The 27629-nt window shown below is 44.1% G+C and overlaps 1 protein-coding gene across 4 annotated transcripts in view; it reads right to left on the bottom strand.

Moving 5' to 3' along the window:
* The window catches only part of SUGT1 (SGT1 homolog, MIS12 kinetochore complex assembly cochaperone), a 123289-nt gene that overhangs the window by 41636 nt on the left and 54024 nt on the right, over positions 1-27629 (bottom strand). For 3 of the 4 annotated variants that reach the window (XM_073663933.1, XM_073663935.1, XM_073663932.1), the window contains exon 11: positions 15928-16035. The exons of the other annotated variant lie outside the window; for it this stretch is intronic. In XM_073663933.1, the coding sequence (XP_073520034.1) occupies positions 15928-16035 (108 nt within the window). The remainder of the gene's footprint in view (positions 1-15927; positions 16036-27629) is intronic. 4 annotated transcript variants of the gene reach the window in all.

The raw sequence follows: 27629 nt of genomic DNA, 5'->3' as shown, positions 1-27629 counted from the left end.
ATTACTGGCATGTTAAAAATATTTGTATAGATTTAACAGCCATATTTGTCATTGTATTCTCTGGGACAACACGGCTGTGTATGTTGTACGAGTAAAAGATTTGCAGTTCAATCCCATTCAGTGGAATCCTATGACAATCTGGTGTCTATGAAGCCTATCGCTCAGTTCACAGATATCTGATTTATGAGGAAAGAAGGTTCAATTTTATGCCACACAACATTTAACCCCTTACCAACATCCGCCATATGAGTATGCTGCAAGTCGGTAGCAAGTTTATGAGCGTTCACACTGTCAGTATTTGGTCAGTATTTTACATCAGTATCTGTAAGCCAAAATCAGAAGTGGGTGATAAATACAGAAGTGGCGACGTGTTTCTATTATACTTTTCCTCTGATCGTTCCAAACCTGATTTTGGCTTACAAATACTGATGTAAAATACTGACCAAATACTGAAGGTGTGAACATAACCTCACAGCCAGAAACTGCCTCCAAAAGTCACAGGTGGAGCAGTGCTACGACCATGACTACTAACCAGTTAAATGCCACTGTCAAACTCTGATATCGGCATTCCAATGTGCCAGCATGGGGGCGCAATATTCAATGCTCCTATCGGCGCCCCCGTGTCATGATTATGGGGCATCAATGGGTTGCTAAAAGAGCCGGGAGTCATTTGAAGACTTCAGTGCTTGTCATCAAGAAGCTCCCTTGAAACCTAGCTTGTGGCTGAGCTTCAAAGGAGACGGTGATTTTTACTATATGCAGCAATATTGTGGCATTGCTCCATATAGCATAAGCGATCAGATGATTGAATGTTCAAATGTGCTAAGGGGACAAATATATACAGTAAAAAAAAAAAAAGAAAAGGAAAAAAATTTGAACAAAAATAAAACGTAAAAGTTCAAATCACCCTCCTTTTCCCTCATTAAAAAAAAAAATACACATATATGCGGTATCACCAGAAAAGTTCAATCTATCAAAATATAAAAATGAACCCGATTGGTAAAACACTGTAAACAGAAAAAAATTGAAACCGGCAAAACTGCGTGTTTTTTTGTTGCCATAACACTGCAAAAAATGCTGAAGCGATCAACATGTCATATCTATCCCAAAATGATATCAATAAAAATGTCTCGCCCCGCAAAAAATAAGCCCTCGCACAGCTCTATTGACTGAAATTTCCAGTACACTATATGATAAAATGAATGGTGTCATTCAAAAGTACAACTCGTCCCGCAAAAAACAAGCACTCACACAGAAAAATAAAAAAAAGACGCTATGTCTCTTGGGAGAAGGGGAGTGTAAAAAAAACAAAAACAAAATAGAAATTGACCATTTCAATAAGGATTTTAACCCCTTAAGCCCCGAGGGTGTTTTGCACGTTAATGACCAGGCCAATTTTTACAATTCTGACCACTGTCACTTTATGAGGTAATAACTCTGGAACGCTTCAACGGATCCCCCTGATTCTGAGATTGTTTTTTCGTGACATATTGTACTTCATGATTGTGGTAAAATTTCTTCGATATCACTTGCGTTTATTTGTGAAAAATACGGAAATTTGGTGAAAATTTTGAAAATTTTTTAATTTTCAAAATTTGAATTTTTATGCCCTTAAATCAGAGAGATATGGCACACAAAATAGTTAATAAATAACATTTCCCACATGTCTACTTTACATCAGCACAATTTTGGAACCAAAATTTTTTTTTGTTAGGGAGCTATAAGGGTTAAAAGTTGACCAGCGATTTCTCATTTCTCCAACAAAATTTACAAAACCATTTTTTTAGGGACCACATCACATTTGAAGTCACTTTGAGAGGTCTTTATGACAGAAAATACCCAAAAGTGACACCATTCTAAAAACTGCACCCCTCAAGGTTCTCAAAACCACATTCAAGAACTTTATTAACCCTTCAGGTGCTTCACAGGAATTTTTTGAATGTGGAAGAAAAAAATGAACATTTAACTTTTTTCACAAAAATGTTACTTTAGACCCAATTTTTTTTTATTTTCACAGGGGTAACAAGAAAAAATGGACCCCAAAATTTGTTGTGCAATTTCCCCTGGGCACGCAGATACCCAATATGTGGGGAAAAAACACTGTTTGGGCGCACGGCAGGGCTCGGAAGGGAAGGAGCGCCATTTGACTTTTTGATTGTAAAATTTGCTTGAATAATTAGCGGACGCCATGTTGTGTTTGGAGAGCCCCTGTGTGCCCAAACATTGGAGCTCCCCCACAAGTGTCCCCATTTTGGAAACTAGACCCCCCAAGGCACCTATATAGATGCATAGTGAGCACTTGGAACCCCCAGGTGCTTCACAAATTGATTCATAAAAATGAAAAAGTGAAAAAAAAAACACTTTTTCATTTTTATGAATCAATTTGTGAAGCACCTGGGGGTTCCAAGTGCTCACTATGCATCTAGATAGGTGCCTTGGGGGGGTCTAGTTTCCAAAATGGGGTCACTTGTGGGGGAGCTCCACTATTTGGGCACACAGGGACTCTCCAAATGCAACATGGCGTCCGCTAACAATTTGAGCCGATTTTCCATTCATGTCGTGTTTGGAGAGCCCGTGATGTGCCTAAACAGTTGAGCTCCCCCACAAGTGACCCCATTTTGGAAACTATACCCCTCAAGGATTTTATTAAGGTGTATAGTGAACATTTTGAACCCAGAGGTACAACACAGAATTTGTTTACATTAGGTCATCATATTGAATAAGTTGTCATTAGTCTTGAGCGCAAGTGCTCGCTACTTGAGTTTGCATCGGGTACTCAGGTATGCACCATGTACAGCGTGTGCTCGAGTGACATGCTCGAGTCCCTGCTCCGCATGTTTCACGGTTATTAGACACCCAAAAAAAAACATGCGGGGATCGCTCGTGCATGGCAGGCAATCCCCGTAACGTTTTTTTGGCCGCGAAGCATATGGGGCAGAGACTCGAGCATGTCACTCAAATACCCACGATACTCAATGCATACCAGAGCACCCGATGCAAACTCAAGTAGCGAGCACTTGCGCTCAACACTAGTCGCCATATCGTCATCTTTTTTTCTTACTTTTGAAAAAAAATCCCAACCCCATCACAACCCTAACCCCAACCCTAACCCCAACCCCAGCCCTAACGGTAGCACAACCCTAACGGTAGCACAACCCTAACGGTAGCACAACCCTAACGGTAGCACAACCCCAACCCTAGCACAACCCCAACCCTAGCACAACCCCAACCCAAGAGTTTATTTTTGACGCCGTTCCTCGTGCGGTATAAGTGATTAGACGACTTTATTCTTCGGGTCGGTGTGATTACAGCAATACCAGAATCATATGGGGTTTTTATTACTGACAGCTGTCACACACTAAAAGACGCATTTTTTGTAAATCTAGTTTTTGCATCGCCATATTTTGAGAGCTATAATTTTTCCAGATTTTGGCAGACAGTCATGTGACGGCTCGTTTTTGCGGGATGAGTTGATCGCTTTCTATTCCGATTTTTGGGAGGCAGAATAAACAAAAACCAACAATTCAGGAATTGTTTTTTTTTTTTTTTTTATTATTCTGTTCCGCGTGTGGTAAAATTGATAAGGCAGCTTTATTCTTCGGGTCAGTACGTTTACAGCGGTACTACATTTATATCGTATTTCTATGTTTTGCACTTTTACATAATAAAAGCAATTTTATAGAAAAAATTATTTTTTAGCATAGCTTTATTCTGAGAGCTATAACTTTTTTATTTTTCGGCTGATGTAGCTGTATGGCGGCTTGTTTTTTGCGGGACGAGAGGACGTTTTCAGCGGTACCATTTTTATTCATATTTGTCTTTTTGATCGCGTGTTATTCCATTTTTTGTTTGGCGGTATGGTGATAAAGCATTGTTTTTTGCTTCGTTTTTTTTTTTTTTTTTTTTTTTACCGTGTTCACTGAAGGGGTTAACTAGTAGGACAGTTTTATAGGTCAGGTTGTTCCAGACGCGGCGATACCAAATATGTGTACTTTTATTTTTTATTTTTTTTTATAATAATATTTATTGATGGGTACATTATATTTTTATTTTTGGTGGATTCTTTTTTTTATTTTTTTTTTTAATATTTTTGCAATTTCTTTTTTTTTTTTTTTTTCCACTTTCTGAAAGTTTATATACTTTTTTTTACTTTGTCCCACTGTGGGACTTTCACTTTTTTTATTCTGATCGCCTGCATGGCACAGGAATGCAGCACCATCCCTGTGCCATGCAGGCTGTCAGCGCTGGAAAGGGAGAAGATTGTTTGGAGATGCACTGCGCATGTCCAAACAATCTTCCTGCTGTCTGGTGACCCGGATGTTGTCATGACGACATCGGGTCGTCATGGCAACACCCGGGAAGCCTTTGCAGACAGCGCTGGAAGCCGGAAGAGGAGGTGAGGAGGTGAGTATCTGTGATCACCTCCCCTTGCCCCCGCAATGCGGCGATCGACTTCGATTGCAGCATCGCGGGGGTTAATGTGCTGGGAGCGGTGCAGGACCGCTCCCTGCACATAGTATCGGGTGTCAGCTGTGACAATCAGCTGACACCCGGCGGCGATCGCGCCCGCACAGCCTGTGTGCGCGCGCGATCGCCATGACGTACTAATACGGGTCTGGCTCTTAAGTCCCAGGGCACAGACGCGTATTAGTACGTCAGATGTTGTTAAGCTTTTTGCTGCCTCATCTGAAAGCAGCATAACGTAGGGGCAGAGACCCTAAATCCAACGCTGTATCACTTAGATGACTGGGTGCAGCAGTTCTGACACAATCAGAATTTTCAGATATAGCAATGTAGCAGAGCTGAGAAAGCTAACCCCACCCACACCAGGCTCTGTATACACAACATCTATAGACAGTGAGCTGCTTATCACCAAAGTGGGCGGAGTTGGAGTGGTCTCAAGTGTTTCCAAACAAAGATAAGCTCCTGGTGCTAAAACAATCATTGCAAGTAAACAATAGGAAGGAACTTGATAAGACAGGCATCTTTGAAAACTGTGTTTTATTCCCTACAGCAAGCTGTCTTCAGATTACATAGCAAAAACCTGCTGGCAGATTCTCATTAAGTTTGCTTAAAATTTCAAACTTTGATGGTTACTTAAAGGGGTTTTCTGGGCATATAATATTAATGAACCAGCCGTAGAAATGACATCAGTATCTGATCAGTATGGGTCTGACACACAACTCTGATCAGCTTCTATTAGCTGAAAAGCAGAGCTACAAACCATGTGTAGCCATTACAACCAAGGACTGCACTTCAATCCCATCAAGGACAACATCTGCAAGGAGTTTGTATGTTCTTCCCGTGTTTGCGTGGGTTTCCTCCGGGTTCTCCTGTTTCCTCCCACATTCCAAAGACATACTGATAGGAAATGTATATTGTAAGCCACAATGGGGACAGTGCCCATAATGTCTGTGAAGTGCTGTGGAATTAATGGCGCCAAATGAGTGAGTAAAATAAATAAACTCCTAATCGCTTAAAGGGAATCTGTCAGTAGGATCAGACCTCTGAAGTTGTCTATATGGGCATGAAGGTTGTAGGAAGCTGAATAAAATAACAGGATATCTGCAATCCGATGTTTTATTCCAGAGAAATCCATGTTTTCTTTATATGTAAATGAGCTGTTAAGGTCTATGGGTCGGACATGGATCTCCCTGAGCATCTGCCTCCAGAGATTATTTTAAATGAAAGGGGGCATTACCAGTGTGAGACATGGAATTAACACACCACAGTAAAACTGAACTTTGTCATTATAAATAAATTCCTAATTTGCTTTAAAGGGAGTCTGTCAGCAGGTTTTTGCTATGTAATCTGGAGATAGCAGAAGATAGAGGCTGAAACACAGAATTCAGGGATGGGTCACTTACCAGCTTTCTCAGCTCTGCTTTATTCTAAATCTAAAAGCTTTGATTGTGTCAGAACGGCTGCACCAAGTAAACTAAGTGATGCATCGTTGGATTTAGCTTCTCTCTGCCTACATCGGGCTGCTCTCAGATGAAGTAGCAAAACCTGCTGACAGATTTCCTTTAACTAGCAAAGCAAATAAATTTTTGCCTTGGGAGATAATAATTAAAGTACAATAAATGGCCGCTGACTTATTACACAAGCACAAACCTGTTCTACAATGTTAATAGGACATGAGCCTGTGAGTATGTGCGGGAGGAGGCTCCGTTGCTATGACCTGGAGATGGACGGTACGCACATACTCACAGGTACCTGTCCTATTAACTTGGACAGGTTTTTAGCCATTGGTAAAAATATGGCAACAATTTTGATACACTGCAGTTACTACGTTCCTGGAAACAACTTGGATGATTTTGTTATAGTTCAACTATGAGTTACCAGACCTTTGTCTCTGGAGGCGCGTACTGCTTCCCCGGCATGAGGTTTTCCAATCAAAGCAGGGAGCCTTATGCAGGTGAGAACATGCCCTCCTCTCCTCACTTTTCTTTGCAGCTACTGTGTAAGTGATACAGCAGAGGACAGTTATGTATCATTACAATTATAAATACTTCCAGATCTCATCTCAAGGCAGTCAGTGTAGATGGAGGAGGAGAGCTGACATAGCTGTGAGATGAGATCTGGAAGTGTTTGTAATTGATACATAACTCTGCTTTACTTTATCTCTGGTCACTGCAGACTTAAGTATCATTACAAATACTACATTTGAAAAAATCAGCAACTAGCACTGCAAGTCCAATTCAGTGTGTCTGTGGTCTCGATCTCTCTAAAATCCCTCAAAGTGAAACACTCGACAATGTATTCTTCAAAAATAAATATTTTTTTCTGGTAAAGTGCAAAAATACAATTACAAATGTAATAACCATTTAATGGAGTTGTCCACTCCTAGGACAACCCCTTCTTGAACTAAAGGTTTGGTCCCAATATAGTAAAAAAAAAACTATACTCGCCTCCCGTGCCAGCGCCGTTCCAGCGCTGTTGGCACTCACAGTCCCAGGGGATGGGGAGCTCTCGTGTGGGGCAATGACACGTGGTGCCCGGTGACTCGCCCCCTGGGCCGTGTGGGGAACCCGGAACCGGGCCTTTTGTGGGATGCTGGGGGTTGTTGTCTCCGCGTGGCGGTGACCCGGTCCGTGGCTCAAGGTGGTCAAACCGAATGGCAGTGGTTTTATGATATTTAAATGTCCGACTACGCCACCCGTGGATTGCGGTCAGAGTGTAAAGCCGCTGCAGGGCAGACCGCTGAGGCTGGTATTGGGAATGCAGCAGAGAATAGTATAACTCCCCACGGGAGGAGTATAGCCTCAGGGCAGAAAGTAGGGATGTTGGTGGTGACGGTGCGCGGGAGCAGCAGTAACCACACGGAGTCTGTCATGCAAGTCAGAGTCTTTACTGTTGGTGGTATTAAAGGACCCGTCCGGAATACAGGTTAACAATGGAGGCCTTGTCAGTCAGAGCAACTGGGAACTCCTGCTGGTCAGGGGGAGTTTGTAGGCCTACCGTGCTGACTTCACTCTTTCTTGGCTATCCTGCTGTAGTGTAGTGGTAGCCCACGTCTCTGAGTGTACTGTGTTGTTCTCACGCTTATGACTGGCGACTCGGGCCTTCCGGGCTTCCTTGGGCCAGAGGACTTGAAGTCCCCTGCATGGTGGTTTTCTGCTGCTGGGCTTATAACCCTCACAGCCTCGGACTCCAGTGTCCGGCTTTACAAGTCTCTGGCCAGGACGAACTCTGCTAGTTCCCCTCCTGGCCTCATGTTCCTCCTCTGCCTACAGGGACTCCTCAGCCAGCTGCTGACCTGTCCCTATCTGCAACTTCTCTGGACTCTCACTGTTCTCAGCTAACCCCACCCCAGATCCAGTTTATAAAATGCAGATTTCTCCCCTCCCTGGACTGAGGCAGGAGGTGCTGCATGCTAATTGTCCCCAACCAGGGAACCTACCACCTGCTCTCAGACATGACATTGCTGCCACTGTGGCAACCAGACCTCGGGGTGCCACACCCGGCGCCCAATCAAGGCCAGCGTCACTCCCCCACCTTCGGACGATTTAAACATGAAGATGAAGTCCGGGCTGCAGCTGATCGGGCAACGGGCACCACGTGTCATTCCACCGCACGAAAGCCCAGGGACAGCAAGTGCCGACACTGCTGGAACAGCAACAGCACGGGAACAGAGTATAGGTTTTTTTCTGTTGTTGTTTTTTCATGGAGGCCAAACATTTAGTTCAAGAAGGGATTGTCCTAGTAGATTGTCCTTTTAAGGTAGCAGTATGCCCCAAAAGTGTTTTGTATATATCCTTGCTGGACTGTATTTTTGGACTTTACTAGATAAAAATATTTCTATTTGAAAAATACATTTGTCAGGTGTTTCATTACAAACACTTCCAAATCTCATTTAGTACAGCTGTTAGCTCGCATCCTCCCCCACACTGACTGACGTGAGATGAGATCTGGAAGTGTTCTTTTCTCCCCTGCATGACTGCTTATTATCGGTCAAACTCATGCAAGGAAAGAAGTGCACGCCCCAAGAGACAAATTTCTGGTAACACCCAGTTGAAGTTCACATAAATTATAACCTAAACTCTACAACTGAGAGAATAAAAAAAACAAAAAAAAAACAAACAAGTTTTAATCAGCTTTGCAGTCACTATTCCATGATGTGGCCAGTTTAACATGCTCAAACTGGTGAAAGTTTCTCTATAAGAGGCCAGAAATATTATATTACTGTTGGCTGAACCCATTGATCTCGAGGTGGCTAGCCAAACACCTAATGTGAATAGAGACCTCCTGGCTTTACCCAGAAGGCAGATGATAGGTCTCTTCTTATGGCAAATATCTTGTCAGAGGTGTCCAGCACAGACTTACTCTTTGCCAGAACGCATTCACAGGTAACTAAGTTGAGCACACACCTGTAGGCGGAGGGAGGTTGGACTAATAGCTGTCGGCTGAAGGAGCAATTAGCCAATAAATATCTGAAGTGTGTGGCCAAATTTGGGATCTAACTGGTAAACACTTACCTATAGGCCCTTAGAGGAAAAATATATATCTTTGTATCATGTTAGCCAGTAGATAGAGAAAGATTTAGATTTGAGAGTCCTCAGTGGTTGATACCTTTTAATGGCTAACTGAAAAGATGGTAACAAACTGCAAGCTTTCGAGACTACTCAGGTCTCTTCATCAGGCATCAGCATAGTACTATGCCTGATGAAAAGACCTGCGTAGTCTTGAAAGCTTGCAGTTTGTTACCATCTTTTCAGTTAGCCATTAAACAGGTATCAACCACTGAGGACTCTCAAATCTAAATATTTTTCTATATACCCTAAATAACTTCAAGACTGAATGTACACTAAGTTAGTGCAATTGTCCAAAAAGTATACACCGAAAGCAGACTGTGAAGGGTCACCACTAGTGTTGAGCGATACCTTCAGATATCGGGAAATATCGGATCGGATAGGATCAGACCGATACCCAAAAAGTATCGGATATCGCCGATTCTGATACCGGAAACCAATGCAAGTCAAAGGGACACTAATATTGGAATGCCATCCCAGCGTGGGAGAATTCTCCTGATGGTTTAAAATGCGGCGGGAGGTAAAAAGCCGGCGGGCGGTAAAAAGTCGCCGGCTTTTAAACAATCACATAGCCCAATACTGCTTCCCCGCAGCCTCCCACCCCAATCCTGCGCTCCCCCCGCCACCTCACATCCTGATCGTAAGTTAGGACCGGGCGGGGAGCACAGCACCAGGGAGCGGGGAGCGAAGGACCCGGGCGGGGAAGCCGGCAGTGAAAAGACTTCACCGCCGGCTTTCCCGTTCTGTGCTGCGCTCTCCCGCCGGTTATTTCAAATGAACAGCTGAAGTATCAGGTGATGCTGATCAGCTGTTCATTTGAAGTAGCCGCGGTGCCCTCAGAGGGTTCATGTGAGTTCATGCTTCACTGCATTGCATGAACTCACATGAACTTTCCCACGGCCGCACAGGTCAGCCACACCTCCCAGACCATCAGACCCATCATGATTGGTGTCTGCGCGGTGTCTGTGCGATGTCTGCGGGTGTGTGCGCGCGATGTCTGCGGGTGTCTGCGTGCAGGCAGACATAGGCCGATGTGACACTACTACTCCCATCGGCCTATGTCTGTCCCCCGTCCACTCGCGCCAGCAGGATCAGCTCGATGGGAGCAGTAGTTCCCATCAGCCTGATCCTGCTATTTAAACTGCCCCATATGTTATTTTTGCCCCTATACACATCTTTTATTCTTTTAGGCCCCCATATATTTTTTTTGTTTTTGGTCCCCAAAAAATTTTAAATACATTTCATTGGTGGCCTGTGGTTACCTAAAATAAATGTAGTTTATACATTACCTGTCCCCGCCGATCGCCTCCTAAAATAAAGTAAAAAATAAAAAACTACACCTATACTCACCTAGACACCTAATTCCCCGAAGCCATCGATCTCCTGTAATAAAATGTAAAATAATAAACCACAACCTTATCCTTACCCCTCCGTAGTAGTCCACGAGTGTCCCACGAAGATCTCCAGTTTAGAGCAGCCACATAGAATGTGACCGCTCTAAACCGCTGCCGCCGCTAGAATGACGGGGCCGTAAAGCAGCCCCGTCATTGCATAAGCGGGTTCGCCGGAGTTCAGGCAGCGCTGCTCCGGTTAGCTCCTTTACGGCCCTGCTGTACTGTGAGAAATTCCCACGGTACAGCAGTGCCATAAAGGAGGTCTCCGGAGCTGCGCAGACTGAATGCACTCCGGTGACCTCAGTCAGGGCTCACGCTGCCGGGAGCGGACTTGTTCCCAGCAGTGTGAGCTTACAGCAGCCATGCACAGCTGTCGCCATCTCCAGATGTGACAGCTGTGCATGGGAGATCAGCGCAGGAACGTGGACAGGTAACTATTTTTTTTTAGTAAACTAAGAATTAAATAAAATGGTGTGTTTTATTTCAAATAAATTATTTTTTTCTGGGTGTAGTGTGTTTTTTTTCTTTTTAACACTTTGTAGGTTAGTAATGGGGGTGTCTTATAGACGCCCATCATTACTAACCTGGGCTTCATGGCAGCTGGCGCTGACATGAACCCCACCACTATTACCCCCTGCCACCGCACCAGGGCATCATGGAAGAGCGAGGCTAAGTGCCAGAATTGGCGCATCCTATGAATGCGCCAAATCTGGGGCGGCTGCTGTTTCTAGCCTGGGAGGGGGCCAATATTCATGGCACCCTTCCTGGGCTATTAATATCAGCTCCCAGCTGTCTGCCTAGCCTTTGCTAGCTATTAAAATAGGGGGCACCCCACGTCATTTTTTTTGGGGGGGGTCCCCCATTTTAATAGCTAGCAAAGGCTAGGTATTCACCTGGGGGCTGATATTAGTAGCCTGGGAAGCTCCGTGGGTATTTCCCCCTTCCCAGGCTTCAAACATCTGCCCCAGCCGTCTGCTTAACCTCCGATAGAGACTAAAATTATGGGGGATCCCACGTCAATTTTTTTTTTTTTATAAATCCTTTATTTTAACACTAAATGACACTTGAGGGGTTAATAAAGATGCAGTCCCTAAATTATTTATTTTTTAATTAATTTTTCCCAAAAATTTTGACGTGAGCTATTTGTACCTGACCGGACACAACAATATAGGGAAGCCCTTTTTTTTTATTATTTCATGAATTTCATGCAGTTCGCAGCGGGGGGCTCCACAAAGCTTGGGCCACCCTGCGCTGTGGATTCCAGCCCCCAGCTGCTTAGTTGTACCTGGCTGGACACAAAAATAGGGTGAAGCCCCACTTTTTTTTTTTTAATTATTTCATGAAATTCATGAAATAATAATAATAAAAAAAAAAAGGGCTTCCCTATATTGTTGTGTCCGACCAGGTACAAATAGGCAGCTGGGAGTTGGGGGCAGCCCGTTCCTGGATGCTGTACCTGCTGGCATACAAAAATATGGCAAAGCCCACGTCAAAATTTTATTAACCCCTCAAGTGTCATTTAGTGTTAAAATAAAGGATTTATTAAAAAAAAAATTGGCGTGGGATCCCCCATAATTTTAGTCTCTATCGGAGGTTAAGCAGACAGCTGGGGCAGATGTTTGAAGCCTGGGAAGGGGGAAACACCCACGGAGCTTCCCAGGCTACTAATATCAGCCCCCAGGTGAATACCTAGCCTTTACTAGCTATTAAAATGGGGGACCCCCCCCCCCCAAAAAAAATGACGTGGGGTGCCCCCTATTTTAATAGCTAGCAAAGGCTAGGCAGACAGCTGGGAGCTGATATTAATAGCCCAGGAAGGGTGCCATGAATATTGGCCCCCTCCCAGGCTAGAAACAGCAGCCGCCCCAGAAATGGCGCAACCATAGGATGCGCCAATTATGGCACTTAGCCTCGCTCTTCCACGCTGCCCTGGTGCGGTGGCAGGGGGTAATAGTGGTGGGGTTCATGTCAGCGCCAGCTGCCATGAAGCTCAGGTTAGTAATGATGGGCGTCTATAAGACACCCCCATTACTAACCTACAAAGTGTTAAAAAGAAAACACACACTACATCCAGAAAAAAATAATTTATTTGAAATAAAACACACCATTTTATTTAATTCTTAGTTTACTAAAAAAAAATAGTTACCTGTCCATGTTCCTGCGTTGATCTCCCATGCACAGCTGTCACATCTGGAGATGGTGACAGCTGTGCATGGCTGCTGTAAGCTCACACTGCCGGGAACACGTCCGCTCCCGGCAGCGTGATCCCTGACTGAGGTCACCGGAGTGCATTCAGTCTGCGCAGCTCCGGTGACCTCCTTTACGGCACTGCTGTACTGTGGGAATTTCTCACGGTACAGCAGGGCCGTAAAGGAGCTAACCGGAGCAGCGTTGCCTGAACTCCGGCGAACCTGCTTATGCAATGACGGGGCTGCTTTACGGCCCCGTCACTCTGGCGGCGGCAGCGGTTTAGAGCGGTCACATTCTATGTGGCTGCTCTAAACTGGAGATCTTCGTGGGACACTCGTGGACTACTACGGAGGGGTAAGGATAAGGTTGTGGTTTATTATTTTACATTTTATTACAGGAGATCGATGGCTTCGGGGAATTAGGTGTCTAGGTGAGTATAGGTGTAGTTTTTTATTTTTTACTTTATTTTAGGAGGCGATCGGCGGGGACAGGTAATGTATAAACTACATTTATTTTAGGTAACCACTGGCCACCAATGAAATGTATTTAAAATTTATTGGGGACCAAAAACAAAAAAAATATATGGGGGCCTAAAAGAATAAAAGATGTGTATAGGGGCAAAAATAACATATGGGGCAGTTTAAATAGCAGGATCAGGCTGATGGGAACTACTGCTCCCATCGAGCTGATCCTGCTGGCACGAGTGGACGGGGGACAGACATAGGCCGATGGGAGTAGTAGTGTCACATCGGCCTATGTCTGCCTGCACGCAGACACCCGCAGACATCGTGCGCACACACCCGCAGACATCGCACAGACACCGCGCACACACCAATCATGATGGGTCTGATGGTCTGGGAGGTGTGGCTGACCTGTGCGGCCGTGGGAAAGTTCATGTGAGTTCATGCAATGCAGTGAAGCATGAACTCACATGAACCCTCTGATGGCACCGCGGCTACTTCAAATGAACAACTGATCAGCATCACCTGATACTTCAGCTGTTCATTTGAAATAACCGGCGGGAGAGAGCAGCACAGAACGGGAAAGCCGGCGGTGAAGTCTTTTCACTGCCGGCTTCCCCGCCCGGGTCCTTCGCTCCCCGCTCCCTGGTGCTGAGCTCCCCGCCCGGTCCTAACTTACGATCGGGATGTGAGGTGGCAGGGGGAGCGCAGGATCGGGGTGGGGGGCTGCGGGGAAGCAGTATGGGGCTGTGTGATTGTTTGAAAGCCGGCGGCTTTTTATCGCCCGCCGGCTTTTAAACAATCAGGAGAATTCTCCCACGCTGGGATGGCATTCTGATGACAGGCTGGATGGCAGCTGAGCGCTGCCATCCAGCTTGTCATCCTTCAGAGACACTGCAGAGCGCAGGCATTATGGGAACTTCCGATTCCGGTATCCGATATTGTAAAAGTATCGGAACTCAGTATCGGAACTCCGATACCCGATATTACAGTATCGGAACGCTCAACACTAGTCACCACTAAAAAGTATATACACTGCTGAAAAAAATAAAGGGAACACTCAAATAACACATCCTAGATCTGAATGAATGAAATATTCTCATTGAATACTTTGTTCTGTACAAAGTTGAATGTGCTGATAACAAAATCACACAAAAATCATCAATGGAAATCAAATTTATTAACCAATGGAGGCCTGGATTTGGAGTCACCCCCAAAATTAAAGTGGAAAAACACACTACAGGCTGATCCAACTTTGATGTAATGACCTTAAAACAAGTCAAAATGAGGCTCAGTATTGTGTGCGGCCTCCACTTGACTGTATGACCTCTCTACAATGCCTGGGCATGCTCCTGATGAGGTTGCGGATGGTCTCCTGTGGGATCTCCTCCCAGACCTGGACTAAAGCATCCGCCAACTCCTGGACAGTCTGTGGTGCAACCTGACGTTGGTGGATGGAGCGAGACATGATGTCCCAGATGTGCTCAATTGGATTCAGGTCTGGGGAACGGGCAGGCCAGTCCATAGCTTCAATGCCTTCATCTTGCAGGAACTGCTGACACTCCAGCCACATGAGGTCTGGCATTGTCCTGCATTAGGAGGAACCCAGGGCCAACCACACCAGCATATGGTCTCACAAGGGGTCTGAGGATCTCATCTCGGTACCTAATGGCAGTCAGGCTACCTCTGGCGAGCACATAGAGGGCTGTGCGGCCCTCCAAAGAAATGCCACCCCACACCATTACTGACCCACTGCCAAACCGGTCATGCTGAAGGATGTTGCAGGCAGCAGATCGCTCTCCACGGCATCTCCAGACTCTGTCACATGTGCTCAGTGTGAACCTGCTTTCATCTGTGAAGAGCACAGGGAGCCAGTGGCGACTTTGCCAATCCTGGTGTTCTGTGGCAAATGCCAAGCGTCCTGCACGGTGTTGGGCTGTGACCACAACCCTCATCTGTGGACGTTGGGCACTCATATCACCGTCATGGTTTCTAACCGTTTGTGCAGACACATGCACATTTGTGGCCAGATGGATGTCATTTTGCAGGGCTCTGGCAGTGCTCCTCCTGTTCCTCCTTGCACAAAGGCGGAGGTAGCGGTTGTTGCCCTCCTACGGTCCCCTCCACGTCTCCTGGTGTACTGGCCTGTCTCCTGGTAGCGCCTCCAGCCTCTGGCCACTACGCTAACAGACACAGCAAACCTTCTTGCCACAGCTCGCATTGATGTGCCATCCTGGATGAGCTGCACTACCTGAGCAACTTCTGTGGGTTGTAGAGTTCGTCTCATGCTACCACGAGTGTGAAAGCACAACTAACATTCATAAGTGACCAAAACATCAGCCAGAAAGCATTGGTAATGAGATGTGGTCTGTGGTCCCCACCTGCAGAACCACTCCATTATTGAGGGTGTCTTGATAATCGCCAATAATTTCCATCTATTGTCTGTTCCATTTGCACAACAGCATGTGAAATTGATTGTCAATCAGTGTTGCTTCCTAAGTGGACAGTTTGATTTCACAGAAGTTTGATTTACTTGGAGTTATATTCTGCTGTTTAAGTGTTCCCTTTATTTTTTTGAGCGGTGTATGTTCGATCTGATCTTTTTAAATAGCTCACTCCCTATGGTGGATGGAAGCCTAGACATCATCTAGACTATGGCCACTGTTGGGCACATACCTCATGAGTGTACATGAATGACCTTGGAAATGGGCATAGCTTGCACCTACCCCAAAAACCATATATATGACTTTCCCACATAGATCCTATTCAAAAAGTTTAACAGGTATGATGTTATAGGGATAACAGCCAACCACCGAGGGCAGTAAAATCCTGGAAAATTAGACGACTCACCTTTGTTGAAAGTACTTTAAATGTGCTTTGTTCTGGTACAATCGAGTGAAATAAGAAGAGTGTCAGGTTGTAATTTTCTTCTGAAGGAAGGTTCACATTTAATGTTAACTGTAAAAGAGAAATGCAATCTGAGTTAAAGAAAAACAGAAAGACACTTTACAAAATGAGAAAAAAAGAGTAAACCTCAGAACAATGTGCACAGACGGTTCCCTGTACAGTGATGCCTCATATTACTGTGAAAAATGAATACTGAAAGAAATGATTCTTAATTAAGATCTAGGGTCAATTGTAAATATATGCAGCAGCATATTCTGAATCGCCGGCATTCACTTACAGTCGTGGTGAGCAGGTGCTTCTTTTCAAGTCTTAGAAATTGGTATGTAGGGCTGACATGAACTAATGTTATTTCACAAAACAAAAAAATGCAGCCATTATACAGGATGGGATCGGCTAGGAGGTAATCCACAGCTGTCAAATTACTAGAGGCATGCTCATAATTTATACAGGGGCACATTTCTGTGGAATGAATGAGCTCAAAAAGAGCTGTAAACCTGTTTTTTTTTTTTTTTTTATGCAAATTGTATTTTGTGTGCGCCATGTTATGTTTCTTTTGTTAATTAAAATAATGACATATTTATAAATGAGTAAACTGCATAAAAAACAATTCCCCAATGCAGAAGTATTAATCGAACTGATCTGCGTGACAGCAGAAACCTTACAATCCTGCAGGACGGCTGTGGGGGCTTCCTCGTCAGCACTCATGACTGGTTCCTTCCTATAGGAATAAGATTATAGGTTGCTGCTAAGCACATTACAGAACTGATCTTTTGGACGCTCTTATATAAAGATGTTCAACAAAGGTGAACACACAATTCTGAATTAATAAAATTTGTAAAATAAACAATTGGATTACATTTAGTCATTGCCATAGATTTTCAGGGTTTGTTACAAATATGTCAGATTCTTCAACAAACTAAAAAAACAACAACTGTATTTATTTGCAGAGATGGTAGCTATCTGCTTGTACATATCATTTTAAACTTATGCAGGTGGCTACCGTATTTTTGGGACTTTAAGACGCACCGGACCATAAGACGCACCTAGGTGTTAGAAGAGGAAAATAGAAAAAAATATTTAAGCAAAAAATGTGGTCATGATGCACTGTTATGGGGGAGGGGATCTGCTGCTGACACTGGTATAGGGGTAATGTCCCCCAATTCTGTTAATATCCTCCATCCTAGTATATATGGCCCTTCCGTCCTGTTACATGTGGCCCCCCATCACCATCCTGGTATGCATGGCACCCCAATCCACCATCCTGGTATGCATGGCACCCCTAATCCCCATCCTGGTATGCATGGCACCCCTCGATCCCCATCCTGGTATGCATGGCACCCCTCGATCCCCATCCTGGTATGCATGGCACCCCTCGATCCCCATCTGGGCATGCATGGCACCCCTCATCCTGGCATGCATGGCCTCCTCCTCATCTTGGTATGAATGGCACTCCTTGTCCCTCTTTCTGGTATGCATGGCACCCCTCATCCAAGTATGCATGGCCCCCCTCATCCTGGTTGCATAGCACCCCTCATCCAAGTATGCATGGCACCCCTCATCCTTCTTCCTGGTATGTATGGTCCCCCTCATCCTTCTTCCTGGTATGTATGGTCCCCCTCAACCTTCTTCCTGGTATGTATGGTGCCCCTCAACCTTCTTCCTGGTATGTATGGTGCCCCTCAACCTTCTTCCTGGTATGTATGGTGCCCCTCAACCTTCTTCCTGGTATGTATGGTGCCCCTCAACCTTCTTCCTGGTATGTATGGTGCCCCTCAACCTTTTTCCTGGTATGTATGGTGCCCCTCAACCTTTTTCCTGGTATGTATGGTCCCCCTCAACCTTTTTCCTGGTATGTATGGTCCCCCTCATCCTTCTTCCTGGTATGCATAGTCCCCCCCTCAACCTTCTTCTTGGTATGTATGGTCTCTCTCAACCTTCTTCCTGGTATGTATGGTCCCCCTCAACCTTCTTCCTGGTATGTATGGTCCCCCTCATCCTTCTTCCTGGTATGCATAGTCCCCCCCTCAACCTTCTTCCTGGTATGTATGGTCCCCCTCAACCTTCTTCCTGGTATGTATGGTCCCCCTCAACCTTCTTCCTGGTATGTATGGTCCCCCTCATCCTTCTTCCAGGTATGTATAGTCCCCCTCATCCTTCTTCCTGGTATGTATGGTCCGCCTCATCCTTCTTCCTGGTATGTATGGTCCCCCTCATCCTTCATCCTGGTATGTATGGTACTGCTCCCAACGCCCGGACTCTGTGCGTGGGGAGCAGTGACCATTGATTCTCTAATAGCGCTTACACTGTACCCGCAGCACGGCTCCTGCAGCAGCTGGCGGTCAGCGTGCCCGCTATTACAGACCATAAATATTCACTGCAGGAGCTGCGCGGCGGTACAGTGAGCGCGCTATTAAAGTTCATGAATATTAACTACAAACGATGGGCGTGGGTTGTTGTGAATATTCATGGACTTTAATAGCGGGCACGCTGACCACCTGCTGCAGGAGCCGCGCTGCGGTACAGTGTTCCGGCTGTTAAGGAAAATGAATATTCAGTGCTCCACACCCACATGAGCGTGGGGAGCAGTGAATATTCATATTCTTTAGTAGCGGGCACAGTGTAGGCTGCTGCAGGCAGTTCCTGCCTCCTGTGCCCGCTCCACCGATGCTGCCGCTCCCCCACACCACCCACAGCCACCATATATACACAATATACATATATACATTCGGACTATAAGACTCACCCTCCACTTTCCTCCAAAATTTTGGGGGAAAAAAGTGCGTCTTGCAGTCTGAAAAATACGGTAATTGGAAGTATGGCTGCAGGGCGAAAATTAAGCTATATTCTCCCTGCAGCCTTTCCCTTCCAGTCATCAGGAATGCCCCGGAGCAGTAAACAGTCACCGCTCAGTACGCTGTGAGCAAGGCTGTAATCACTACCGCTGCACCTTGACTGACAGACAGCTCAGCCGCATGTGTATACAGAGCAGGATGTCAGTCAAGTTGCAGGGGAGTGATAACAGTGATTACACTTTGTAATGAGCGGTGACTGTTTGTTCCCAGGGCTGTCCTTGATTGAGCGCTTGTGATGTAGCGTCTGACTTCCGGCCAGACAGAAGTTGGGTTCACAAGATGGCGTCACGGGACCGTAGCAGTGCCGAAAACCGGTGAAGAGTATATGACCGGAGGCAGGGGACTAACATTTAAAGCGACACTCCAGCGTGGAAAATACAAAACCGCCATCTATACCGGGCAATTCTGCTTAGTGGACAGCCAGGTCCTGGTGTTTGAACCTTCATGTGATCTACTGGGAGATACAGGGCACACTATACTGACCAGAATCTGTATACTGCACATAGATTAACCCAAACCCCTAAATGATAATGCAAATTATGGACTAAATAATACCACCAGATTACTGTGTGTCACTTTTAAGAAGTGAACAGATATGTCAGAAATGTGCTCTTTACAAACAGAAGGATAACAAGAAAATGAAAGACTGAAACCCAAGGCCGTATACCTTTTTACTAAAATTGCAGACGGCTGAATCCAAGGTGTGGGAATTAGTTAACAAGCACATACAAACAGGTAATATGCTAGTTATCTTATTACTTGCTGCTTTCTTATGTCTGCCTAGATTTATTTGCAGTAAAAGAGGATACAGACAACACAATACATTAGCCCTTTATATTGTATAGATCAAAAGTTCCAAATTCCAATTCAGAAGGTTTGTAAAAGATTTGTAAGCTCAAGTCTGCCTAATAGAGAGATTTCTCTCCAGTCATGATAGGATGGTAATGGAGTGACCATGCAGGGTGAGATGCATTTCTGCCAGGATCATTGACAGTTAACAGCAATGATCAGAGATTAGCAGGTAGTCGGCTGTGTAAAACAGCACACGCCTGCACAGTATGGCGCAGACTTAGTTCCATACACCCACCCCCGACATGTGCTGTACATTAATCCACTGTAAATCAACTTTGAGCTGAATTTGCTGAAATTAGCAGGTCCAAGCGAATTCAAGAAATTAGTGATTTGATAGGATTTACAGAAAAAAAATGTATGCCTCACTCACTGTTCAAGATTGCATTAGCCAATAAGCAGGCTTATGACATCTAGCACAGCGGATCAAGGGGGGCTATCACAGGGAATATCAAAGATAAGGACAGGGACAGCTCATCATTACAGAGAGGGATATAAAGGCCTAAATCTGATAGTGGTGTACTACTGTAGGGCTGAAAAACATTGAAAATGTGAGTGGTTGTCTCAGTTTGTGATACAATACAAAGATTCAAGTGATAGGGAGGTTCTGGACCTGCACAGTCAGTGTGACTGTGAATTGAATGATTTGTGATATACTGTCTTACAGCACCTTAACACCATTTTTTTATTCTTGGCACATTGCAAACAAGAAGGGCAGTTTAATACCACTTTGTCCTAATTGTGCTACTGAGCAAAAAAAGCTGAAACCAAGGCCTATGTGTCAGGGAAAGTGCCAAGAACCTTTTTTTTGTATTTATTTTGCCATTTTGTTGTAATTTTTTGTTAAAAGAGCAAAATTCAGAAATTTGAATAAACCTGTGTACATCAAAGTGTCTATTTTTTGGACACTTCCTTACTTGTTGTAATAGTCCAACAGAAAAGGCCTGTACATACGTGCCCTGCTTTTGGGACATCAATCTACCCAGCATTTTCAGTAGTAGTCCAATAAAACAAATAAAAAAAGTTGAGGTTTTAACTAGCCCAATTTAACAACTGTACATGCCATATCAATAATGCTGGCAATAGAATTTAAATAAATATCTATTAAAAAAAAAAAAATATATATATATATATATATATATATATATATAAAAAAGTTTAGTTTTTGCATAAGTATTTTACCAGCTAAATTTAACAAGCATAAGCGCCACAACAATATATCATAATATTTATATATATATATATATTGTGAAAACATTGCACACATTTTACATACCCATTTTAATCCAATTTGGCAACGGTACACCCTGCACTTATATACTGTGGGATTTTACTGCATTTTGCTGCCATGTTCCTACCTATTGGCATTTGCTGTAACATAGTGAGGGGGATTTAACTTGCTTTAACCAAAAACTTGAAAATAAATAATTACAATAAATCGAGATTTTTAACTGTACTAATCTGTTTTGGCACACCTTTAAATTGGAAACACATACCCACAACACCAATATTTTTGGCTGTTGTGTGTACCCCACCTAGCTATTCTGCTTGATTCCATATCTTTGGCCGCCATAACACGTTTCTGGTCTGCCCCTTGGACCCCTAACTCACAGCACCCCAGGGGCTAAGGCAGATACTTCACCAGCAAAACCTTTTCCAACTGATCTACTGGAATAGATTAACTTTCAACCTTTGTGCAAGAAAGACATGGGTCCAGACATATCGCTAAAAGATCCTCTGGGGTAAAATCTGCTTGTTCTGTGGTCAGCTCTGGAACAGGTAATGCCACATATGCTGTGAGTGGGGGAGGTTCAACAGCGCCGGAAAGATCTAGTTGCAGTGGTGGCAAGTCGTACGTGCAAACCTCTCGTGTGTGGAAGTTCTTTTGCCTGATGTTTGCAGGTTCTGAAAAAGGAAAATAAAGCCATGGACATCCTGATCTCGTATAGACTAAGAATTACAGCTCTCCATCAGCACATGAAGCAACATCACCTACTCGTTTGGAAAAATCAAGCCGACCGCAATTAGAGCAAGACTCAAGTTGTCCTCATCCCCCTTCTCGCCACGCTCGCTTTTCTGCCACCAAAGCCACACTTAAGCAGTACCTGGTCGTTGTCATCATCACCACCACCATCCTCCTTCTCTACTGCATGCTGTGTTCAGAGTATGCTTCCTCTCAAAGTCCACTTAACATGCTGTAAAATGTGAAAGAGGATCAAGAGTAGGAGGAGCAGGTGCATGTGGAAGGAGACAATGGGTTGGCAAGAGACAAGTCTGACAGAATCAAAGTGACAACAACATTGGCCATGACAACCAACCGTCACAGCAAGGTGACAAAAGTGAACCGATGGGGTCCTTGATAGTGCTGGCGAGCATGGCAAGCTACAGTGCCTACAAGTAGTATTCAACCCCCTGCAGATTTAGCTGGTTTGATAAGATGCAAATAAGTTAGAGCCTTCAAACTGCAAACGAGAGTAGGTTTTATGAACAGAAGCATAAATCTTACAAACCAAAAAGTTATGTTGCTCAGTTGAATTTTATTAAATTTTAAACATAAAAGTGTGGGTCAATTATTATACAACCCCTATGTTTAATATTTTGTGGAATAACCCTTGTTTGCAATTACAGCTAATAATCGTCTTTTATAAGACCTGATCAGGCCGGCACAGGTCTGTGGAGTTATCTTGGCCCACTCCTCCATGCAGATCTTCTCCAAGTTATCTAGGTTCTTTGGGTGTCTCATGTGGACTTTATTCTTGAGCTCCTTCCACAAGTTTTCAATTGGGTTAAGGTCAGGAGACTGACTAGGCCACTCCAACACCTTGACTTTTTCCCTCTTGAACCAGGCCTTGGTTTTCTTGGCTGTGTGCTTTGGGTCGTTGTCTTGTTGGAAGATGAAATTACGACCCATCTTAAGATCCTTGATGGAGGAGCGGAGGTTCTTGGCCAAAATCTCCAGGTAGGCCGTGCTATCCATCTTCCCATGGATGCGGACCAGATGGCCAGGCCCCTTGGCAGAGAAACAGCCCCACAGCATGATGCTGCCACCACCATGCTTGACTGTAGGGATGGTATTCTTGGGGTCGTATGCAGTGCCATCCAGTCTCCAAACGTCACGTGTGTGGTTGGCACCAAAGATCTCGATCTTGGTCTCATCAGACCATAGAACCTTGAACCAGTCTGTCTCAGAGTCCTCCAAGTGATCATGAGCAAACTGTAGACGAGCCTTGACATGACGCTTTGAAAGTAAAGGTACCTTACGGGCTCGTCTGGAACGGAGACCATTGCGGTGGAGTACGTTACTTATGGTATTGACTGAAACCAATGTCCCCACTGCCATGAGATCTTCCCGGAGCTCCTTCCTTGTTGTCCTTGGGTTAGCCTTGACTCTTCGGACAAGCCTGGCCTCGGCACGGGAGGACACTTTCAAAGGCTGTCCTGGCCGTGGAAGGCTAACAGTAGTTCCATAAGCCTTCCACTTACGGATGATGCTCCCAACAGTGGAGACAGGTAGGCCCAACTCCTTGGAAAGGGTTTTGTACCCCTTGCCAGCCTTGTGACCCTCCACGATCTTGTCTCTGATGGCCTTGGAATGCTCCTTTGTCTTTCCCATGTTGACCATGTCTGAGTGCTGTTCACAAGTTTGGGGAGGGTCTTAAATAGTCAGAAAAGGCTGGCAAAAGAGATCTTTAATCCACACATGTGAAGTTCATTATTCTTGGTGCCTGAACTACTTCTTAATACTTTTGGGGGACCAAACAGAATTCTTGTGGTTTGAGGGGTTGAATAATAAATGACACTCTGAATTAACTTTTAACGTTTTTAAAAAAACAAAAACAAAATTTGCTGCAGTGCATTTCCCACTTCCAGGCTGATCTACAGTACAAATGTCACAATGCCAAGTTAATTCCGCATGTGTCAACCAGCTAAATCTGCAGGGGGTTGAATACTACTTGTAGGCACTGTATATGCTGGAATGCTTGTGGGATGAAAGGCGTATTGTTACTACCAAGCAAAGGGATGATTATTACCTGCTCTGCAAAGCTTTCGGTGGCTGAGCTGATAACTGCCGACTGTACGATTGACTAAGAGACACCTCTCAGCATAACCAGCGCTCACCCACATATTCCAGCGTTAGGGCTACAACAAGTTGTGGATGCAGCTACAGATACAGTATGTTTGTATTGTCGGAGAGGGTATTCAGCATGGCTGTGGCTTTGGCGCATCCAAGCAGACCATGTTAGTCACCGCAAGCATGGCAAAACCTTCCATTTGTCAATAGGCTTAGCCGGGCATCTACTCCCTTGTCCATCACCTCATTCTGTAATACTGCTGCTGCAGGACTACATTGCCTGAGCATACACAGCCAGACAGCTTGCCTGCCCTGTCACATTTTTCTACCATGTGGCCACTGCCACACATCTCCAGGCTGACCATTGTGTTTTAGGCTGCGTGCCCACTATGCGTTTTTCAAGCGCTTTTGCCGCGGAATTTCCGCAGCGAAAACGCTAAAAAAAAAAAAAGCTTGGTAATACGTGCCACATGGCCCCCAATGATAATCTGCAGCATGTCCATTAATTTTGCGGAAACGTGGACTTGCATGCCGGTTGCATGGATTTATATAGTGTGAACAAGTTGTCAAGCACTTTTCCAAATTATGCTAAAATCGCTTGAAAAGTGCTCGACAACCCGCATGCGGAAATGCATGCAAAAAAGCTTCACAAACGCTTCTACCTGGCAGGAAAAACGCATGTAAAACCCGCATACATTTTTCCTGCCAGGGAGATGCAGAAAAAATCCGGAGCATTTCTGCTTCGTGGGCACTTAGCCTTATAGTGCTATACTGTATGCTGCTGTTGCTGGCCATACTCTGCCAGATAAATGCTTGGCTGAACCATCATATTTTTATACCATGAGGATTATGCCACAAACATCTCCTGCACTTGTCCAGTGTGTTGTATAGCTATACTGTACTGCCCCTGGGAGGCATACTCTCTTGATGGTACACAAACATGAAACAAAAGAGGGCTAATTTTTTGTTCATGACAAGGGGTAATTTTGGACAGCTTGATAAAAAGCCTTTGTAATTTTATAATGAGAATTGCAAACCTGTTGCAGATCCCAATAAAAGGGATACTTTTTCACTTTCAAAACTACTAACCTGTCCCTGCTATATAAAAATAAAGAGATCATTTTTGGACAGCTTTGGAAAAGCCATTGCTTCTTCATTTAGCAAAGAACAGCAGTACACATGCTCAACCAGCCACTCCTTTCATGCTGCTATTTCTGGCAGTCCCACAGAGAAATAAAGGCCTGGGGGTCAAGCACACACACTGCCACCCCATTTGAACAGGGAACAAATTTGCCCAATAACGGTGATTGGTGGGGGTTTCCAAGGTCGGACCCTCACCTATATAGAAGCTATAACCTATCCCGTGCATAGGTGATAAATTCTTATTACCAGAAAAGCTTTTTAATTAAACCCCTTTCTAACATACCATGTTTGAATTCCTTACTGATTTCTTAGTTTCACCTTGCTGTTTTGCTGAATGAAAGCATTCTGGAGCACAGTCTGAAAACAATCCCCATTTTCTGCTCACACAACAAGATTTCTCCTATAATCTGCTACTTGATGCCGTCTGTATTTTTTTCCTTTTTGGATTTTGTATAACTTCAACAGTAAAACATATGCATGCATCTGTATGAAATAATTTCAGGCATAGAGGTACAACTCACATGCAGAAATGTACTGGGCCGTATTTGCACCTCATGATGGCCCTGGCACTAAGTCCGAATACTCCCCATCGCCATGATTTGCCAACATTCACAAATGATCATTATGATTTCTCACAAACTATCATGTACCATACCATGGCAGGCTAACACTATCATACGGTTACCAAATAATAGCACCATATTGCCAAAAGTAAAGTACCACATCTACCCATGACTACATGAACAAGGGTTGTCCATGTTGTCATCATTTCACAAAATGTATGGCAGTGTGCCTGTGCTAGCTTCCCCTGACATACACAGAGTTTATGCAATGGAGACCACTAGTAGATGGGTCTGGAAACTGTCCATGTCAATAAACATATGGTAAAGAGGCACTCAAAAAGGAGAAGAAAAAGAGTCTAATCTATGTTAGGTGGAACAAAAACATGTCCATAAAAAAATTGGAATAAACTCACCTAATTGGGTGTCTGTAGTCTGAAGCGGTGAGAAGCAGCTGTATAGCCCAATCTCTAGGTAACAGATGTCGACTGTGCCTGGGGATCTGATGCAGATAAGCTAGAAGGGATTTAAATCCAATTAAAAGAAATATATATAAAACAATGAAAAAATATAAATGAACTGTATACAAACCAACGAAATATAGAAAATATTCTAGAAAGCAGTCTGCTGTCTAGGGCATTTTATATATTACTTTGGTTTGCTACTATACAGATCATTTAAATTTGTTTTTTATATAAATCTTTTAAATTCGATTATAATTCCTCCTAGCTTACTACTAGTGGGTATAGCACTTTTCTTATCCCCAACAATTAATGTAAAATTAAAAAAGAGTGGGGTCTTTCAGAATTCAGAAGAGGACATTGGCACAAGAACTGTGATGACTAGACTACAAAAATAGCTCACACCCTTAGGAAAATAATGCTGTGGACAACTCCTTTAAGTAGTGATATTAAAGGGTTATTCCCATGCTGTTAAATTGGTATAGGTAGACCACATGAAAATAAACAAAATTGCAATTGACTTGCTTTTTCTATTTCCTGTCATTCTCCTTCTGTGAGAGAATTTATTTTTCATAGTGTACAGCTTGCTTCCAAAGAGATTGACGACCAGAGACTGGCAAAGTATAGCAGAAGATACATTCCAGGCTGAGGAGTTAAATCCTATTGGCCCAGCCACCTCCTCTCCAGACCATTCACTCTTTACAGCAATTAGCTGCATATCTCTCTCTCCCAATCAGAACCTGAGCTGCTGTTATCAGTCCTGCAATCACTAGCCCCTAGCATCAGCAGTTTCCAAACAGTTTTCCTAATCACTGCTCGCTTGATCAAAAGGTACTGTTATGTCTATATGGAAATATAGTGATAACTGCAGACTTCAGAAAAAGCATTGACAGATGTTGCTGTGTCACATTAGCAGGCACAAACTTAACAGAAGGAACCCAACCAAAATGATCATTCAAGGAGGAGATAACCCCCCTACCTCCATCTAACAACCAAGAAGGTTGGAAACTGTGATTATCAATACACAACTTAAGATTACCCTTTTAAAGAATACCAGCAATAATATTCTCTCCTAATCTCTCCTACATGTGTCTGTAAATTAGTGGAGGCGCAATATACATTACCTAAAAATCACACTAGCCGGATTACACAGAGGTTTGTGTGTGGACTGGAAGTCACTTTATCAAAGTGAGGTTAAGGTGTCTCATTCTGAGGCTCCATAAACTTACATTGGTGGAAGCAGCATTGCCAAATATAGCGGTCCCTGCGTGCGCAGGCAAGGAAAAGGAGCATTCATGTGATGCAGAACAAGATCGGCGTGCCACTGAAAACCGGAAGAGTGTGATAAGTATTTTAATGCACCTATACTACCACTACATTACAGACATAATTTGAAGGGATACATTTTTCATGCTGCAAAATGCAAATATATGAAGCTAAACCAATTAAAAAGGATCCATGAGCACTGAGTAATACATAGTGCAAGTGGTGTAAATGAAATAAACGAAACAATCAAAACACTGATTACACCCTCTTCCAAGAGTTGTTGTGCAGATCAAAGCAGAATTGAAGGGGGACAGCGTTTCCGCCCCTTCAATTTAGTGATAAGTGGGAATTTTAGCTGCCAGACGCCCAATGATCAACACTTGTAACATATCCCTATGAAATGGCAGACCTCTTAATTGATAGATACTCTTAAAAGAAAATC

The sequence above is a fragment of the Phyllobates terribilis genome, unplaced genomic scaffold (genome assembly GCF_046119375.1).
Source record: "Phyllobates terribilis strain yellow unplaced genomic scaffold, ASM4611937v1 Scaffold_2__4_contigs__length_985480577, whole genome shotgun sequence".
Classification (NCBI taxonomy): Eukaryota; Metazoa; Chordata; class Amphibia; order Anura; family Dendrobatidae; genus Phyllobates; species Phyllobates terribilis.
The sequence above is the reverse complement of the archived record's forward strand: the minus strand, read 5'-3'. Positions and strand labels throughout refer to the sequence as shown.